This window comes from Trichechus manatus, unplaced genomic scaffold, assembly GCF_000243295.1.
Source record: "Trichechus manatus latirostris isolate Lorelei unplaced genomic scaffold, TriManLat1.0 scaffold00068, whole genome shotgun sequence".
Classification (NCBI taxonomy): domain Eukaryota; kingdom Metazoa; phylum Chordata; class Mammalia; order Sirenia; family Trichechidae; genus Trichechus; species Trichechus manatus.
The window spans coordinates 12,116,822-12,138,038 of record NW_004444004.1 but is presented as its reverse complement, the minus strand read 5'-3'; the positions used below and the strand labels follow the sequence as shown (position 1 = coordinate 12,138,038).

Here is a 21,217-nt window from a genome sequence, read left to right as displayed (position 1 = left end):
GATAAACTTTAACCTTTAACATTGGTTGGATGTTTTTTGTTTTGTTTTGAATTTTTGTATGTCTTAAGATGAGTTCTTTTGTGTAACAACAGCACAAACTGCTGATGATTGATGTTGGTGTTGTGTTAAATATGGAAATGCCTTCTATACTATTTTTTGGTGCATTTGAAACATATTCAGAGTTAACACATTGATCAGAAAATGGGTCTTTTAATCAGGACTTTTAGAGTTGAGTTATATATTAATGTTAATAACTTTGCTATTACGTCTTTCCCAGTTTTGTCATTCAAGTTCTGAAGTATAAGAGTAAGTTTGAATTTGTGCAAATTGTACTGCTATGAATACGTGTGCAGGGTGTTGTAAAGTATATTGTACAAATGTCTATTTTAGAAATTTATTTTAAGTAAGTATCTACCGAAACATAATATTGGAAAGCCTTCCTAGAATTTTTGAGAAAAAAATTTAATTCACAAAACATTGGTTTCAAAACAAAATCCAACAGCTATAATAAAACGTTCTTTTAAAGTATTGTTCATAATCCTTTTTTGGTGGAGGAAGGAATGAAGGAAAGCTAGACTTTTTTTATAGTAGTAAAAGAAAAGCTTTTGAGTGAAATGTCTTAACTGTGAGTTAAAATGTTTTTCAGTAGGAAAGATGGGGAAAATATCTCCTGTTTTAGGTTAATTGTATGTTTAGAAATCTGATGAGTTGCCATTTTATTACGTGGATTTCATTTTATTTGAGATTCGGATGCACAGTGATATCTGGTTCTTTGAAGGTTTTCAGCTGCTGAGGAAGTATGCTCTGAGTCCAAAAGAAGCAATTCCCTGGAAAGCACTGATAAACGAGGACATGTCAGAGTTAAATCCTTTCATCATTTCATTTTCAGATTTTTTTATGTTCTTTCTTAGAGATGCTTCAGTTCTTTCATCTGTTCAGGTGTGGAACTGTTTTTCCTATGAAATTAAAAATTTAGGCTATTTTTGTTCATAAAAAATCAGCTGTGTTTTTAAAAAGCTTTATTTGTCAAAAGCACAAGTCGATGGAGGTGACAAGTTAATGGAGGTCTTTCAAATAATTTGAGAAAATAGGATGTGCCTGCTGATTTTATGAATCTTAGCTGATGAGCAATGGCCAAAGATTTACCAAAAGCAACTTTATAGAAAACGCACACACACACAAACAAACCCTAAAATCAGTAGGTAAAAATTAATAATGGTTATTAATGACTCTGGCATTCCTAGTATATTTTATTGTCCAAAAGATCCAAACTGAAGCTCCTATTGCAGCTGATTTGCCCATTTTGGGGGATGGTTAAAAAAAATCTCTATTTGATTAATTCATATTTGACACAAACATAGATACAGATTAATACAGCATCTTTAATGGATCATTTTCTTTCTTCTAAGTACCACCCTCTTTGACCTGATGATATGAGTGAACTGATTTAGATGATAGAAGCTGGAAAATACCACAGATCTTGCACGTTTACTGTTGATTATTGGTAGAACACGTTGATAGAATGGAAAAATATATTTGAAGAGCTAGTGTTAGGCTAGACTATTTTGACATTGTAATCCTCTCTATATTCTTAAATTGGCGTTGATGTATTATCCTTTACAAATAAAGTAATACAGGGTTTAAAATATTATGTAAATATACACCCAGAGAAAATATGTTAAATGCTGAATAGCAAAAGATTACTTTGGGGAGTTTAAATTCAGGTTTTTAAATAAATTGTTTAGATTTTGACTGTTTTTGATTAGAGGAATTCATTGCTTCACTTGGCCAGAAATAAAAATATCATGTTTAACATGTTGTTCTCATCAGGCTTCTTTATATTCGACAACACTTCTACCCACAAAATAATACTTAAGTTTAGCATAATTTTCTCTCTCAATAATTATAAAGACTAAGTTACAATGATGGGTCCATCAGCATTATATTTGCTCTCACTATTGTTCAGTGTCCAAACATAGGTTAAAAGGTTATTAGAGTCTTTTGAGTCTGAAGTCTTTGCGTTGACATGTAATAAATTCTTACTCATTGATAAATTGTTATGTTTTAGAAATTTATCTGTAAAATCATGCGTAAGCATTTAAAATATTATTTTAAATATAGAATTCTTCACAGTTAATATCAGCATCTTTTTGTATGTATACTTGTATAGTATCTGTATTGGTGCATAAGGTTTTGTTATTATTTACTGTAATTTGTCAAATACATTACCTGGTTTTCATTGAAGATGGGTATTTTTTCGAAGACTGAAATTTCAACATAAAATATTCTTGGTCATAGTAAAAATACACTGTAGTGATTGAGCAAGTATGGAAAAAATATAAAAGCTCTTTACGGTCTCTTTCTAAACCCAGTGTAGGTGCTGCTTAGCTACAGCTCTTCCACTGATGCTGTAAAGATAAGGCAGCGCTGCTAAGCTAGTGAAAGCTACAGGAGAACAGTTACCTACTGCAAACATTGTACAGAAAGGCTAATTTTTTCCTTGTGGGTTTAAAGCCCCAGTTTGCTTTCTTTCTCCTTGTTTAAAAGTTGAATGACAGTTGAAATGTCTCCATATTTTTGAGACTTCTTGATGATAAAGACAATGTTTATAACAATATTTAAGGAAAATAGTTTCTTATCTAGCATACACCACTTTTTAAATTGTGTTAGAATATGATATGGGAAGAGTGGAGTATCTTAATGAGAAAAGGTTTAGGAAAATAATCCTTTGGCTTTCGGATAGATTAATTACCAAATAGTCTTTATTGGGTGGGCATAGTCTTCCTTCATCTTCAATTTTGAACACTTGCAGTTTGGTGTGTGCCTTCCATGGGGAGTTCTAAAGGGATTGTCTTGATAGAAATCCAAGTCGTTGGTGACATGTGTTTGTGCTACACTGTTCAACAGTAGGCTGAAGTTCAGCCTTAGCCTGAGGGAGGGTCTCCTGGTCAGTGTAAACTGAATTAGTAAAGATTCTGCTTCTGGCAGGTGTGAACCATTTAAATTAACCTGCTGTTTTGCCTAAATTAACAAAGCTGAAAGGGCAGTCACAGCTAAGTGGTTTGCCGGTGTTTTGGTATTCATTGTTCTAGAACAGCACATGTTTCATTCAGGCTAATGTGATAGGGTTAGTGCATTGTTAGATTCTAAGGACACACTGAAACAGAACAGGGTTAGCACTAGCAATCCATTTATCTTTTCTTCACAGCAGCAAGGTTTGACAAATACTGGTGTGGCAACAATGAGGAAGACAATTCGGTCAGAATTAACTAGTGCAATGTAACAGTGAATTTAGAAAGGCACACATGGAGATCTTTTCCTTAGAATTTTACCTTCCCCAAGCTAAAAAAAACAATGGGTAGAATGATTGTTAGTGAATTAGACTTGTCCTCCCTTAGCCCTCTTCACCTGCATTCAGTTAGCTTCCCGTTTGCAATTGTTTTAATATGTAAAACATATTATAGTAAATATCGATAGTATGGTATTTTATAGCAATTGATTTCTATCCTTTCATCATTAAATTCAGTATCTAATTTCCTGAGAAAAGATGGTACATATTGTACAAATGCTTCTTGTTTGTGGGTAATTCAAATGTTAGACAAAATAAAAGTATGCATTTTCTAAATTTGACATATTTTCTTTCTCCTAAGATTGTCTTTTTGGATTGTCTTTTTTTTCTAATTTAGTGATTAAAATAAAACTTTGTTTCTGGAAATCTTTTTATTTAGAAAAGTATGTATTAAATTGATAATGTCTAATTAGAAAAGAATATATTTAGTTACATGTTTTCACAATTACCATATACATAAACTTTGATTTGTTCATATCTGCTTAATTTGTTAGGGAGCCTTGGTGGCGTAGTGGTTAAGCGCTTGGCTGCTAACCGAAAGATTGATGGTTCAAACCCACCAGGGGCTCCACAGGAGAAAGGTGTGGCAGTTTGCTTCCGTAAAGATTACAGCCTTGGAAACCCTATGAGGCAGTTCTACTCGTCCTAGAGGGTCGCTATGAGTCAGAATCAACTTGATGGCACAGTTGTTTTTGGCTTAATTTATTTTTACTAAATATGGTCAATCTGACAAAACTACGTGGAGAAATAACATAACTAACACCTAAGAGCAATTTAGTATTAGTCTGTAACTTTTGTGGCATGTTCTTTGGGACTTTCCATTGTCCACGCTTGCAGAAGGGCTAGCTTATCATGAATTAACGGTAAATCATGGAGATAGAAGTGACCTTATAGGTAATCTACAGAGTCCAGACTCCCTCTACTGCAGGAATCCCTTGAGTACTGTCAGTGACAAAGAGCTCAGTACCTCACGAGGCAGCACCTTTCATATGTGGACAGCTCTTCCTTGCATTAAGCAAAATCAATTCTTCGTATCTTTTATCTTCTCATCCTAGTTCGACTTGATGGAGTTATAGAGAAAAAAAAAAACTTTATTACATACAAACCTGGAAACCTTCTCTTACTTTAACCATCACTCATGCACCATGGTTTCCAGACCCTTCGCTCACGTGGTTGTCCTCACCTGGATAGTTCTTCTTTATATGGAACATTACAACTGAAAGCTATGCTTATCTCCCTATGTGGTCTGACTAGTAGAAGACGCCTCTTCCCTTTTATATAGATGCTCTGCTTGTCTTAAAAGCCTGAGATTATATTATTTTTTTAATCATATGATTCACACTGGCCGGTAGTGAATTTAGAGTTTACAAACCTCCTTTTCAGAGGTTTATGATTTGTTTGCTCCTCATTGTCAGTGTCTATTCTGTTAGCTACTTCAGATCTTTCAGTCACTTGCACGTGGCAAATGAAGTTAAAATTTTGTTTTAAAATCTATTGCGTACGTTTTTAAAATACCTCTTGAAACCATTTGATGTCACTGACGAATAGTGTGCGTAAGGCTGCAACATTAATTTTAGAACTGGTTGTATATTTGACACTTACACAACAAAAAGCTAGTGTTTCTGTTGCTTTCAGATATTTCAAAGAGTTTTACTTGTGAATAATTTCTCTAGATTCATTAGTCTTCATACTTCACATGAGTATTGCTTCTACGTTCCCCTCCCCCCAAAAAAATTGTCGCAGAGGGAGGAGAGGCAGAATTGCAAATCTCATACCATCATGGGAAGTCCAGCATTACTAAGCATTCTAAGGATTCCAGGCATTCTGCTTGATGTTTAGAATATTTTTACTTGAGACCTAAGAAGTAGAGCCAAGTTAGGGGGAGAGGGAAGGAAAAGAAAGACAGTAAGAGATGGGCAAGAATTTGTGTTAATAACTTTATCTGCAGGTACTTGGGGTTAAATAATCAAGAATTATAAGCTGTGTGGATGACATTTTAAAATGAAATGGCAGACACGGTGTGTTGCTTCATTTCCTCAAGGCTGTGAGGAAGAGGTGGTATAAACACCAGATTCTTGGGGAATCTGTACATAAGGAAGTTATTGATCAATGCATTTTTGAAAGTGCTCAGTTCTGTTTCAGTTACCTTGTGTATTAAGTTTATAATATTTAGCAGTTACTGACTGTGTACTATGTGCCAGGCATAACTCTGCTGGGTATTGGGAGTATGGTCCTTGCAGTCCTTCAGAATGACTATTCTTTATCTTCCATACTATCTTTATTCATAAACAATTAACTTGCTTAATTTATTTTACTGCAAGAAAGTTCTGAACAAAAACAATCAGGTTAAATAACATTGTTGTTTACTGTACTTTCAGTATTGGTAATAGATTTAAGGGCAGTGAAAGCACTACGGAAGAAAAATGTATCTGGGCTAAATGAGGAGATACAAATTGACGATGCCAGATTTTAAAGTACATATTACATGGGTTGGAAAATAATGCAATTTATGTTCAAACTTGGTAGTATACAATTTTTATTGTCACAGATACACATGTAGCAAAACATTTGCCATTTCAACATTCTTCACATATACAATTCATTGGCATTATTTGTGTCCGTCATGTTGTTCAACCGTCACCATCATCCATTGCCAAATGTTTCCATCATCTTTAACAGAATCTCTGTGTCCACTAAGCAATGAGCACCCTTTTCCCCCTCCATCACACCCACCTCTGGTAACCACTAATAAATTTAGTTGTCTATACACTTGCCTATTCTAGGTATTTTATAGAAGTGGATTCATACATTCTTGGTAGCATCCTGTTTAACACAAAGAATGTAATATCAACCACCCTTTTAGATGAACAGAGAATAATGTATTGTTTAGGTATTTTATAAGCATTCACACATACATATTTTACCTCTAAGCAGCATTAATTTGATCCCAGACTGTAAGATGGAATCTTAGTTAAAAATAAAATTATATAGTGTTTCCAACTAAAATAAAATATATTCAATGACATAACTTACTATGATGAAGGTATTTGTTGTTTAAAAATAAATAGGGTAAAGCCTATTTTGCCACATTTATAGTATGCGAAGACAAGGGCGTACCCAACTTGTTGGAGAGTACTTCTTATGACATGGCTCCATGGAGAAATGAAATAACATCCTTCCATAAGAAAAATATAAATAAAAACAACTTTTAAGCCTCTGTTGTTGTTGTTGTTGTTGTTAGGTGCTGTCAAGTTGGTTCTCACTCATAGTGACCTTATGTACAACAGAATGAACTGCTGCCCGGTTCTGCACCCATCCTCATCTTCCTCAGCCTGTAGGAGCTTAAAACTTGAATCTAGCCTATATAACAGATATTGTAAATTTCATATGAAATGTGCTTAGTTTGCAATTAAAGATAAATTGTCCTGGTTGTTGCTGGGTGCCATCAATTCGATTTTGACTCATAGCAACCCCATGTGACAGAGTAGAACTTCCCCATAAGGTTTCCTAGGCTGTAATCTTCACAGAAGCAGATTGCCAGGTCTTCCTCCTGCAGAGCTGCTGGGCAAGTTTGAACAGTCAACCTTTTGGTTAGCAGCTGAGCACTTAACCACTGCACCACCAGGGCTCCTTTGGTTTAAGTACAGTTAAGTATAATACAATTTACTGAGTGCTAGGAGCCTCACAAAAACTCTATTAAGAGTAAGTCGTCACCCTGTTTTACACATATGAACATCGAGGTTCAGAGAAGTTAAGTAACTTGCTCAATGTTAACATATCAAGAGGTTGAGGTGGAATTCAAACTCAGGCGTGCCTGATTTCAAGGCTCTTGGCCTCTCTGATGCCTTTTCATTCATAGATCTTTGCTACTTTTATGCCATCTATTAATTAGGTAATATCTCACTAGGATTAGAAGAACAAGAAAGTGTGTATGATAGATGAGAAAAGCTTTTTTGGATTGGGTGGTGGTATAGGGAGAGGTTAGAGAGCTTTACTTGCAGTACAGTCAAGTGGTGAGTTGTAGGCAAATAATGGGCCAATTTTCTTCACTTGCTGATGTGATATCAGAATTAACCTGTTTCCTGTTTCTCTTGAAGCACTACTCTACCTTCATTGGTCACCCGCCTTTTTATTCCGTGGTAATTAGCCGCTGTGACAGTATTGGAGCTGGTGTGCTCTTTTTAGCACTTTCTAAGGATACTACTCAGTCAATATGTTGAGTATAATTAACTTCCATCCTGTTATAGTTGGGATATCATTTGTCATTCCATTTGTCTAGCCCAATTCCCTAATCTGTGTCATAGTGCTATTTCTGTGATTGTGATGGTAGGCTTTGGAATTCAGAAACTGTTCTTTTGAATGTTTATATCGGTAATGTATTTTTAATTTAAATAAAATTCCCCCTAAATTTGATCCAAGTGATATCATGGGCTATGTTACCCCCATGCCCCATATGTGTTGGGAGAATGGCAAGAGAGATTTTTAGAATTGGTACCTTTTATGGAACTAGAGTGGTAAAAAGTGCGTAATTTTATATCGAATGACTTAAACTCGAAAATTACTTGCCTATAACAGAATGTACTCCTCTGATATCTTCCTTGTATTTATAAAGTAAGCATTGGAATGTGAATTGCTTTATGGACTCTACTGTTTGCTATTTTTAATTTTTTAGGCTGGGTGTAATGGGAGCAATGTGGCCTCTGGCATCAGACTTGAGTTCAAATCGTAGTTACCAGACTTATAGTGAGGTCTTAAACTCTCAGAGCTTCAGTTCCCTGTCTTTAAAAATGGGATTGTTATGAGGATTAAGTAGCATACTAGAGCATGCCTGGCACAATGCCTAGTACACAGCAGGTGCTGGGTAAGTGATCTTATTCCTATGTTAAAACTGACATCAGCTATTTATTAATGTGATTTTATTTTCAATGTGACAGAACGTATGTATATAAGAAGCCCATGCAATTAATTCACTTCTTTACTTTGGAAAATCATTTTACAGTCTGACCCTATCACCTTGAATTTTTTTTCTCTTTTGTGGACTCTGATATTGCTGCAGTAGAATAAAAAAAGCTTTAGAAATATTAAGATTAGCAGCTATTTCATATCATCCATGATAAGGATTTCCATTAGTGAAATTATTGCCAGTAGACAATAATGTACTTATATTTATGTCATTTAAAAAATACAGGTAACTAACCAAAGCTTTGTCTTTCTTGATTCCTTTCAGGCAAACACTTCGTAAAGGAGATATGTTCTCTATAGTTTCTTAAACAGCAATTGATTTGGGCCTTATTAAGAGAGAAGTTGCTATGATACTTACAATTTCATTATGAAATGATACTGGAAATGATATTTTAGGGGACATATCTTTTAATATTTTAAGTTTTTTTTTAAGTGAAAATGACAGGCTTATTTTCTGCATGTTCAATTACTTTATTAGATGAAAACTTTGTTTCTGATTTTTAAAAACCTTTTTCCTCTTTTTTCGTAATAGTTTTCTGTGAGTGTGTGTGTGTGTGTAAGAGAGAAGGAGAGAGAGAGAGCGAGCACTCAATTTTTGGGAGAGTTGGAGTTGGAGAGCTGAAGTTTTACATTCTGTGAAGTAGGAAAAGTTATTAATATCTTTATAACTCAATGAATGTCTACAGAAAAACAAAAAGGAAATGACTTATCATCTTAAGTTTTAAATTTTTTTCTCAAGAGTGGAAGGAAATACCTTGACAGATTTAGCACAGAAATTCAAATGTGTGTGAGAACAGGTGGCTAAATTTCTCTTCCACCTGCCATGCAACTTTATCACAAGAAGTGTTTCATTTAGCAAATGCTGCTGCTAGCAGATGCCTCTCTGTTTCAGAACAGAAAAACAAATGGAGGGGGAGTACTTCTTTGAAGAAAACCTTTTTCTTGATTTTCTTTTTAACTTGTGAGTGTGAGAAGTATGTATTTGTATTTATCTGGGGGATGGGTGGTGGAAAGCATGTCAGTGCCTTGATTAACCAACTCTTTTTGTTAGATTGTTACACCATTCAAGCCTTTCTTGTTTTTATTTCGTTGTTGTTGCAACCCATTGACCCTGACTTTCACTTAAGAGAATATTAATACTTTGGGAATTTACACTATTTCTATAATACTTTTGAGACTCATTCAGAGAACCCACTCTCTTATTACAGTGAAATTGTGTTATTAGACTACATTGCTCGTTTTAACCTCTTGTAATGAAATGGTAGCAAACAAAGAGAAGTGCTCTGAAACTAATCAGGAACCAAATAGAGAAAAGATAAAGGTGTGTTTTTCATATGCTTTTACATTACTACGTTTTCTCTGGGTTGCTTCTTATTTTCCTTCAGAAATGAAAACCAATACAGACAAGTTCAGAGAGCAATTTGACACCTATTCTGATTCATTTTAGGCAGTGCTTTTTACGGAGAGTACATACATCCTACTAACATCTTTTAGTCATAGCAGTATCAATGTACTTTCATTTGATGTGAGCAAGAAGTTAACGTGTCAGTGTGTGGTTGACACATGGAACCTGTCTACCAAGAAAAGTTAAGTGTCTCATTGTGTTTTCATGCTAATATCAGTCATCAAGAAGTACTAAAATGTCCCCCTTTCCTTGACAATGAAATCTGACCTCACCTAGCTTTCTGTATAGAAGCCCTGGTGGCACAATGGTTAAGCGCTTAACTGCTAACCAAAAGGTTGGCGGTTTTAAACCCACCAGCAGCTCCGCAGGAGAAAGACCTAGTGATGTGCTCCTGTAAAGATTACAGCCTAGAAAACCCCATGGGGGCAGTTCTACTCTGTCACACGGGGTCTCTGTAAGTCGAAATTGATTTGATGGCACCTAACAACAACAACAGCTTTGTATATATCATAAACTGCTGCTTGCAATGGTAGAAACTAAGAAATGGGAATGTGCGTTTTGTAATTTATCAAGACAATACTTCATCTTTTAAACACAAAATCCTGGTGGCGCAGTGGTTAAGAGCTTGGCTGCTAACCAAAAGGTCGACAGTTCGAATCCACCAGGCACTCCTTGGAAACCATATGGGGCAGTTCTACCCTGTCCTGTAGGGCTGCTATGAGTCGGAATCAACTCAACAGCAATGGGTTTGATTTTTTTTTTTTTTTCGGTTTATGGAGTTTGAGGAGTGTAGGATGACTACTTGACACTGTGGAGCCAAATGATGGAATTTTGGAATGCTCTTCCTTTCCCGCAAACAGCCTACCAACAAACACATTTGCTACAGTGAATTCTGTGAGTACACAGTTCTCTATACGACTGCTACCAAACTATTAACTCTATGGAACTATTCATTGTAGAAAATATATTTGAACCAAATTGATAGAGCACTCTTGCTGTGGCTCACCTACCAGGACATAGACATAAATGTTATACAATCTTTCATTGTCATGGTGTTCACTGTAAAAAGAAAGAGCGTTGCTCATTTGATGATTTTAAAATTTCTCTTAAAAAATCCGTTTGGATTAACAGTGCCACGCAGGCAGTAAGGGCTTAATACATGTTTCTGCTAGCCATTTTGATACTATATATTCCACTCTACTCTTTGATAATTTTATAGGTTCAAAGATGGAATCCTTGTTTTAATTTGCATACTTTGGAATACTAATGAAGTTGAACATTTTTCTATCTGTTAACCGTTTGTACTTTTGTAAAATGTGTGGTCATTTCATTTGCACATGTTTTCCTTGCAGTATTCTTTAAAATGCAGAAGTTTTGATGTGAGATTATGGTGTGCATCACCTTGTTAGCATATGACAGTCACTTACACTTTCTTTTCCCTTTGTCTTCAAATAGCAGTTCAAATAAATGCCAGTAAAAGTAGTCACACTGAGAATATGTATGCTCTGTTTGCCCACCTTTGCGAGGCTTTCAGTAAAGCAATCAGACAGTGCCTCTATCTTTAACCTAATGCTTTTTGAAAAAGTAATTGTTTTCTTTGAACAAGCATAGTTGACTGATTCATGTACACTTTGTGAAAGATTGCTTTAGTGCTGTGTGGTTGGCCATTATTTAGGAAATAAGATGTGTCCAGCGGTGGCGAGGTGAGAGCGGGTGTCATGGCAGCAATATGCAGACTATAAAGTGGTAAGAGAAGGAGAGATTTAATTTTTACAAAGAAAATTGGTAAACACAGGCTCTCCTGTGAATAATATTTTATTGTTGATGGAATGGCTTACTTAGGCAGGATTTGACAGAGTCTAACACCGCATATAAAAATGAATCTAACTAACAATAGTTTTAAACACAATTAAGAAAATATTATTCTGACACGAGCTTATATAAACCAATACCTTTGCTGTATAATTGTCTTATGAACTTCAAAGTCATTATCTACTTATCTGTTGTAAATGCTTTATTTTTCAAATTGATGGACCAGAGGAAAACAAAGGTATTCTGTTAGGTAGGCATGGAAGAGTTAGTGGTAATTGTCTTAAATGTGTTTCTCACTGCCAGCATTACCTCATGGAATCAGCCCTAGGACTGGCAAGTTATTTAGAACGTGAAGTTGCTTAAGAAAAGTTTTCACGAGGAGGTTGATCTTTCTAAAATCAGGGTTTCTCAACCTCGGTGCTATTGCCATTTTTGCCTGAATAAATCTCCGTTTTAGGGGGTTGTCCTGTCCTTAGCAACATCCCTTGCCTCTCCCACTAGATGACAAAAGCACCACCCCCCCGACCAGTTGTGATGACCAAAAAATGTCTTCACACTTTGCCAAATGTCTGCTGGGGGAAAAAAAAAAAACATTGCTGCTGAGTTGATTCTGACTCATAGCGACCCTAAAGGACAGAGTAGAACTGCCCCATAGGGTTTCCAAGGCTGAAAATCCTTACAGGAGCAGACTGCCACAACTTTCTCCCACGGAACAGCTGGTGAGTTCCCACCGCCGATCTTTTGGTTAGCAGCCAGGTGCTTAACCACTGCGCCACAGAACCGTTGGTGTTTATATTACTTTTAACTATACGATTTGAAAAAATAAGATTTTTAAAAATGTTATTTGTTCTTGGAATTATTCAAATAATCATTTCTTTAAGGATAATTTGATAAAATTGTAGCCTGAAGTTTGCAGAGGTGTCACCTCCTTGCAGTGTTGAAGAACAATGCCTCTTCACAACCAGTCAATAACCTTAATGAAAAGAAGATAGAAGAGAATATTGAATCTGCTAAGAAGGTTGACATGGCATGTACTGTTACTGATGCAGAAATAATAGGGAATGTTTTGAATGTTAAGAAGTCAAAAGATGCTGATAAAAAGTCATGAGGAAGATGGTTTCAGTGAAGGCTTCTTAAGCTTTTGAAGTGATTAATTAGCAGAAAGCCAGTCATATTATCTTGCCAACAAAGGGCTGCATTTTCACATTTTGTTTTTTAATTTTAAGAGTAAGAGACAAATGACAAGTAAACAAGTTGTTATCTAGAGCTTATTCAAAAAAGCAATTTCCAGGGTATGTCATAGGATCAATGTGGTTTCAGCTTTACTCCTGTCCCTTTTACATTTGTGGTTCTATAAAAATGATAATTGATGGTCATTTAAGCATTGCATGATGCAGAAATGTCTTTTGAATGATCCATAAAAATTAGATTCTGTCTTCATTCAGAGAACATAAGTTAAGCCTCCCATGTGCAAAGTTCTGTGCAGGGAATACAGAAACTAATAAAACAGTCTACTTGAATAGCCTATTAAAATAATTCTGGATGAATGGACATTTTCTGGTTAGAGATACCAGTCACAATCAATCTAGTCCCCACTTTTCCAATTCATTTTGTAATTTTAAATGCCTGTCCACAAAGGCTGTTTAAAAGTGATGTGTGTACAATATGTACTGTATATTTGTCCATATATATATTAAATATACACACAAGTGTATATGTATATGTGTGTGCACATATATATATATTTCTCTTTTGTAACTATTTCTGAAAGTCTAATGGAAAGGTATATCCATTTTCTTTTATGCTTATTAAATCCTATTTAAATTATTCTCTTCTTTATTAAATATCTATGAGAGTTGAATAAAACATGGTTATATATTATTAATTCACTTTTGGTTATACTGTGGCACTAATATCATTAAGAATAGTTGATGTCACCCTTAAGGCCAGAATTTTTGCTAATTATTGCCGGATTTAAAACCATTTGGTTGTTGTCAGAATTCAAAAAGCAGGATCTTTATTAAAATTATCGTAATCTTAAAACTGTTTCTCTTGTTAAAATTAATCAACTTAGATTATAAGTATGATAGCGGGAAAAAGTGAAATACTTTTGATATTGGATAGCCTAGCGTTAGAAAAGCAAATAATTAAAAATGTAGGCAGGTACATATAAATAAATGGATAAATGAAGAGTTCTAGCACTTGATAATCCATTCTGCCTTCTTTTTCCCTAATGTTCCTTCTAGCAGTCTGCATCATGAATGCACAAACCCATTCAGAGCCGTGGGCTCCTACTCTTAATCAGGTGACCCAGAGACAATGTTAGCAATGTATGCCGAAACAAACAGGAACCTGCCTAGTCTAAGGACTAGTGAAAGGTTTCATGACAGTCAGGAGTGCTACTATGTTTCATTAAGCACAGTTTTTAGTGTAGCCTAACTGATGCCCTTTAACTATCAGATATTTTGTCAAGTTCACTATGGAGGTAACTGGCCTGTTGATCACCGGCTCTCCAACCCTGTTCTCTGGCCCCTGAAAAATTATTGTTGTAATATACTTTGGCATAGCTTGAATTTCTTTTTTTTATTATTCATTTCTTTGAAAAGATGTAACGGTCCCTAAACTGTAGCTGCTTAGCTAAACAATCCAAAGCTGTTAAATGAGAGATACTAGTAGAAAAAGGAATTGTTTTATGTGTAAAATTTGTTCAGCTGGGGTTGATTAGAACGATAACAAATAACTGAAGAGGAAGTAATGTGTTAATATATCACAGTTCATCTTTGACTGTTTTTAATGAGAACTTTGGAGCTGGAATCAGACTAGACCTAGATTCAAATTCGGGCCCAACCACTTTAATAGCTTTGTAACCTTGGGTAGGTTATTTAAGTTTTCTGTAGCTCATTAAGAGTAGGGAAAATGAGCTACCGTGAGCTACTGTTTTTTACGGGTTTACGGTAGCTCATTTTCCCTGCTCTTAATTTAAAGGAGATTATAATAGTACCTATTTCATTGGATTGTTTTAAGGATTAAATGAGATAATGTGTGTCAACTTCTTAGCGAGTACCTGATACATAGGGACTATTCAATCAGTAAATGGTAGCTGTTATTTTTATCTTTCTAAAATTAGGTGTTCCAAATTAATTTTAATGGCAAATAACAAAATTTGATGGCATTGCTACTTAAACAGTAAAATACCAAGAGCAATTACTGTGGCACTAAAAGAACCTTTGTGATTGTAGTTTTGAACCAGGCTTTATGTTGATTTCTCAGTTCTTTATCTTTTCTGACCTTAGAAAGATTTTTACAAATATATGTATATCTTCCATGATATAGAGTGGTATAAGCCTAAAATATAGTGAAACAAAATTCAATATATTCCATAGTCAGATAATTGGCAATAGTGGCAGATTATTTCTCTAAATAATCTTGTCATTGTGAATTATATGACACATTTTCATTTTCCTTTCTTTCTGCTTTTTTAAAATAATTTTCAGATCTCTGGTAGAAGAGGAAGACCAACACATGAAATTATCCCTTGGAAGCAGCGAAATGGGCCTCTCATCCCATTTGCAGTCTTCCAAGGCAGGAGCTACACGCATCTTCACCAGCAATACCCACAGTTCTGTGGTGTTACAGGTAATCTCAGCTTTCCCTTTTGTAGTATTTATATAGCTTTAAAACCCAGCAGGGGAGAAATCTTGAGGGGGAACTGCATGCCTTCCTAATGTTAAAAAAAAAAGTCCCCAGAGCTCATTCTTTGTTTTGTTTATATAGAGGAGATCTTCCTCTCATGCCACTTTCTTACAGACTACCCTATCTGGCAACATTGACTTTCCATTACATAGCTGCCAAAGTAAATATCACAAGGTTCCAAAACTAAATTTTTTAGTTCCTCACTCACAATTTATTTTACTATCACATTTAGCATACTTCTAAATATCATATTTATCTGGTGTCTCGACCCTTATTGGCAACAGTAGTAGGTATGGGAGTAGGAGTGAGGACTCTGGATGCAAACCCACTGTTAGATGTAAAAGTAATGACAGAACAACTGTAAAAAGCCAAAAGAACTCAAATAGCACAACAACTTGGAGCTATTTAGCTTAGGGAGCCCGGTGGTGCAGTGGTTAAGAGCTCAACTGCTAACTAAAAGGTCAACAGTTCGAATCCACCAGCTGCTCCTTGGAAACCCTATGGGGCAGTTCTACTCTGTCCTATAGGGTCACTGTGTGTCAGAATTGACTGGATGGCAATGGATTTTTTGGGTTGGTAGCATAGGGATAAGGAGCTCTGGTGGCACAACAGATAGGTGCTCGGATGCTAACCAAAAAGCTGGCAGTTTGAACCCACCCAGCGGCTCTGCAGGAGAAAGACCTGGTGATCTGCTTCTGTGAAGATTATAGCCAAGAAAACCCTATGGGGCAGTTCTACTCTGTCACATGGAGTCACTATGAGTTGGAATTGACTTGATGGCACACAACAACAACAACTCTGTGGGGATAAACAGCCCATGTACTCCTGACCTCTGTGTACATTGTCTGACCTCAGTGGACATTACTGAATTAGAGCACAATATGATACTGGATGTCCAGAAATAGTGGTATTATTTTAGTGTTCTCTGGTTAGTAATACAAGGAAAATATATCTTTCTAAGTATATGGGTTTCAAAAAAAAAAAAAAAAACCTCCCCGAATGAATTTCCTGCATACCCCCAGTCAAAAACCATTATAGTAATAGGACTTTGACAAACCCAGTGGTGCTTCAATAGTTAAAAAATGAAGCAGTGATCTTTCAAGGCCAAAAACTCTTTCCTGTTCATGTAGAAACAAAAATATCACAACATGACTTGACAGTCTTACATTCATGGACCTTAAAAATGCTGTCGCTAGGAAATGCAAAGGATTCCCGCTGATAACTGCCTCCAGAGCTTGTCCATGTTATGTAGGACATCTTCCTTCTCTCACGTCAAATCAGCAGTTGTTAATTAAGCACCCCTGGGGGTCCGAGCCGTCTGTTAGGCTCTATGAGAGAAGAGGCTTAGACGTGCTGTGTGGCCTTGGTGTGTCATATGATTTCTTTGGGCCCCATTTTCCTTAACTCCAAAATGATACTCTTGATTAGAAGATCTCTAAATCCCCGACTAGCTCTGACCTTCTGTGATTCAACAAAATCCCATTTTCCCCATCTCTCACAGTTTCTAATGGGAGCTGGGTTCTAAGGATGGCTGCCCAACATCTGTGTAGGTGTCATCAGAACAGAAATGTGAGAGTCAGAGAGGAAAAGCTTTCCATCTCCTTGTTGTTATTGTTAGCTGCTGTCGAGTTGATTCCGACTCATAGTGACCCCATGTGTGCAGAGTAGTACTCTTCCATAGGGTTTTCTTTTCTTTTTTTTCAAATAATATTTTCTTGTGCTTTCGGTGAAGGTTTACACAGCAGTTTAGGTTCCCATTCAACGATTTCTACACAGATTTGTTCAGTGACATTGGTTACATTCTTCGCAATGTGTGGACATTCTCATTTCTGTTCTGGTTGTTCTGTTCCCATTAATCTAGTTTCCCTGCCCCCTTACATTCTCATCTTTGTTTTAAAGGAATTGTTGACTGTTTGGTCTCTCATAGATGATTTTTTAAAGGAGCACGGTATTTACAGGTGATATTATTTTGTGAGCCAATTTGTTATTTAGATACAGGGTGACCTCAAGGGTTAGTTTCGGTTCAAGGTTTAAAGAGTATCTCATCAGGGCAATAGTCTTGGGGAGTCCTCCAGTCTCAGCCAGTCCAGTAGGTCTTTTTTTTTTTTAATAGAAATTTGAGCTTCTGTTCCACATTTTTCTCCCACTCTGTCAGGGTCCATCTACTATGGCCTTGATTAGAACAGTCAGTAGTGGTAGCCGGGCACCATCTGGTTCTTCTGGTCTCAGGGTAGATGAGGCCATGGTTCATGTTCCATAGGGTTTTCAAAACTGTGACATTTCAGAGGCAGATTGATCACCAAGCCTGTCCCCTGAGGCATCTCTGGGTGTGTTCAAATCACCAACCTTTCAGCTAGTATTCAAGTGCTTAACCTTAACCATTTGTGCCACTCAGGGACTCCCCAGGTATCCTAATACTATGTAAATGTTTTCATTGTTGGTTGTCAAGGCGATGAGAGGAGAGATTAAGGGGTCAAACAGATAGAAGAAACATGAAAGGAGGAAGATTAAAAATTTTTTTTTATTGTACTTTAGATGAAAGTTTACAGAACAAATAGTTTCTCATTGAACAGTCAGTACACATGTTGTTTTATGACATTGGTTGATAACCCCACAACATGTCAATACTCTAAGAGGAAGAAGATCTTTTATGTTAAAGTGCTCTTTCTACAGAAAAATTTAATATAATAGAAAAATAAAAAAGAGACCCTCTGGCCTCTTCACTATATTTCTGCACTATCCATGCCAATCAATAGTCGTGTGTTACAGCCAATTATTATAGTACTGCTAATTTTTAAAAATCTACTTTAAACCAAAGAATGAAAGCCACTACAGTACATTGAGAGAGATATGGAACAGTGGTTCTCAAAGTTTAGCATGCATCAGAATCACAAGGAGGATTTGTTAAAACACTGACCACTGGGCACCAACCTCATCAAAAACGCTGGACGTGGGGCCCAAGAATTTGCATTTCTAACACATTCCCAGGTGATGTTGCAGATCCAGGGAAAACAGTTTGAGAACCACTAATCTAGAGGCAGAGTCCTTCTACCAAGACAGATGGCCCCTCCCTTTCTCCTTATATATGTTATGTAAATTATATATAATTTGTTGTAACAGGAAGCATAGGAAGTAGCTAAAATGTCTATCAGTAAGGAAATAAGGGTGTATCAATATTATCCAATACTGTGATGCCATTAAAAAGAGTGAGATACATCTACATGTATTGAATGAGAAGTACTATAAGATATATTAAATGAAAAATAGTAACGGGGCAAATATGGCATATCCATACAATGGAATGTTATTGTCCATAAAAAGGAATGAAATACTGATACATACATGCTGCAATGTGGATAAACCATGAAAACATTATGCTGAGTGAAAGAAATCAGTCACAAAAGGCCGCATATTGTATAATTTCCTTCATATGAAATGTTCAGAATAGGGAAATGTATAGAGATAGAAAGTAGATTAGTGGTTGCTTAGGGCTGGAGAAGGTGGGGGATAGGAAGGTGACAGCTAAAGGGCACGAGTTTCTTTTTGGGGGTGATGAAAATGTTCTAAGATTGACTGTAGAGATGGTTGTACAACTTTGTGAATATACTAAAACCATGGAATTGTACACTTTAAATGGGTGAATTGTATGTATGTGAATTATGTCTCAATAAAGCTTGTTTTTGGAAGTATCAGGGCAATTTGCAAACTATAATCCATCTATTTGAAGAAGATTTATGCATTGTATACACACATACATCAATATAAATGTATAGCAAAAGGTCTAGAAATATTAGGGAAGCTTGTGAATGAAGTGTTGCAGTTTTGCTCTGTATAATCCTATACTGTTTATTTATTTATTTGACAATGGAAATATTTTTGTGTATGATTTGTATAATTTAAATGTGTAATAGCTGAAAAAGCAAGTGTAGCTGGGTCTGAGCGCCTTTTCACTGTTATGTTTTTGCTCAGACTCTGTTGGTCCAGGCTGGAGGTAGGAGTACAGTGATGTGAAAGTCATCTGAAAGTTTACATTACCTGAAGATGGTATTTCTTCAACTGATTTTTTATGTTATTATAATATTTTCTGGGGTGGCATAGAGCTACCCCATTATATTGCTGTTGAAAAATCTTGTGTGCTCTGTTTAAAAGTATGTTTAAAATTTTGTTCTCAAAAACTGAGATATTTAGTCCAAGTACTAACAGAGAACGTTTTTGTGTCTAATCTTAGGTGTGTGGATGTCAAGGGAACAAGGAGAGAAGTGTTTAATGTGTAAATGTTATCATTGTTTTAAAATTAGCAATAGCTCAAACTCCAGCTTCAAAAGGCTTTGAAAGTAGCTGGCTGGGGAACAGATCATTGGGGAGAAACTGTTTTAACAGTTCTCACTCTGCACAGTTACCCACTGGGTAACTGCAGAGGGAAGGACGTGGGTTTTGGCTGAAACCGGTATCCTACTTTCGCCACTTACCAGCTAATTATGTGACTTTGGGAAAGTCACTTATCCTCTCTGGGCCAACTTCTTTATCTGTAATCTGGGTAAAAGATGTGAGGATTAAATGTGACATTTTATAGGAAAGCGAGGTGGATAATAAAAATTCATTTCTTTTTCTTCCACTCCAGCCAAAACAAAGGTGTCAGAGGAAATGTAGGCGATCAGAAATGACGGGTGTGTCAAATAAGGCATCTGTCTGGTTGGCTTGAACTGCTCTAGCAGATTAGTCATTTCCATTAAATAGGCTCCAGCAAACTAGGCTGTCGAAGAAAGTGCCTAGAAAGACTTTTGACACCTAATAGGCTTGGATTCCTAGAGCCCTGAACAGACAACAGGAGAATCCATGATGAAGTTAGCAGAGTAAAGTACTTTTACTCAAGTAGGGAAGATCAACTAGGTTAGTCTAAGTAGTGATTGGTAAGATAAAGGATATTTTATTTCCCCCACTGCATTACTACTACTACAGTTGTGGTTACATCTCATGTAAACCTTTAGTCCTTGACTCCTATTAGCTCAGGTCAGCAGCTTTCTTTCAGTACCCTATTCTGTGGTGATTCACTAAATCATACCCATCCTTGCACCTTCAGTTTTTTAAACAGCTTTACTGAGACATACTTGGTGGCACAGTGCTTAAGAGCTATGGCTGCTATTCCTATTTTGTTGAGAGTTTTTATCATGAATGGGTGTTGCACTTTGTCAAATGCCATTTCTGCATCGAATGATAAGATCATGTGGTTCTTGTCTTTTGTTTTATTTATGTGATGGATTACATTCATTGTTTTTCTAATGTTGAACTATCCCTGCATACCTGGTATAAATCCCACTGGATCATGGTGAATTAATTTTTTTGATATGTTGCTGAATTCTACTGGCTAGAATTTTGTTGAGGGTTTTTGCATCAATGTTCATGAGGGATATGGGTCTGTAATTTTCTTTTTTTGTGGTGTCTTTACCTGGTTTTGGTATCAGGGTTGTGCTGGCTTCATAGAATGAGTCTGGGGGTATTCCATCCTTTTCTATGCTCTGAAATACCTTTAGTAGTAGTGATGTTAACTCTTCTCTGAAAGTTTGGTAGAATTCTCCAGTGAAACCATCAGGGCCAGGGCTTTTCTTTTGTGTTGGGAGTTTTTAACTACCTTTTCAATCTCTGCTTTTGTTATCAGTTTATTTAGTTGTTTTATCTCTGCTTGTGTTAGCTTAGGTAGGTAGTGTATGTCTTGAAATTTGTCCACTTCCTCTAGGTTTTCAAATTTGTTAGAGTACAATTTTTCATAGCAATCTGTTATGATTCTTTCAATTTCAGTTGGGTCTGTTGTGATATCACCCATCTCATTTCTTATACGAGTTATCTGCTTCCTCTCCTGTTTTTCTTTTGTCAGTTTGGCCAGTGGTTTATCAGTTTTGTTCACCTTTTCAGAGAACCAGTTTTTGGTATTGTTAACTGTTTCAATTTTTTTTTTTAATTCTCTATTTCATTTAATTCTTCTCTAATTTTTATTATTT

At 36.0% G+C, this 21,217-nt stretch overlaps 1 protein-coding gene across 1 annotated transcript in view; it reads left to right on the top strand.

The window, feature by feature from the left end:
- The first annotated feature begins 15,022 nt into the window (after positions 1 to 15,022).
- KLHL13 (kelch like family member 13) overlaps positions 15,023 to 21,217 on the top strand; it is a 42,617-nt gene continuing 36,422 nt past the window's right edge. The window contains exon 1 of the mRNA XM_023734479.1: positions 15,023 to 15,164. Within this exon, the coding sequence (XP_023590247.1) occupies positions 15,051 to 15,164 (114 nt within the window). The 5' untranslated portion in view covers positions 15,023 to 15,050. The remainder of the gene's footprint in view (positions 15,165 to 21,217) is intronic.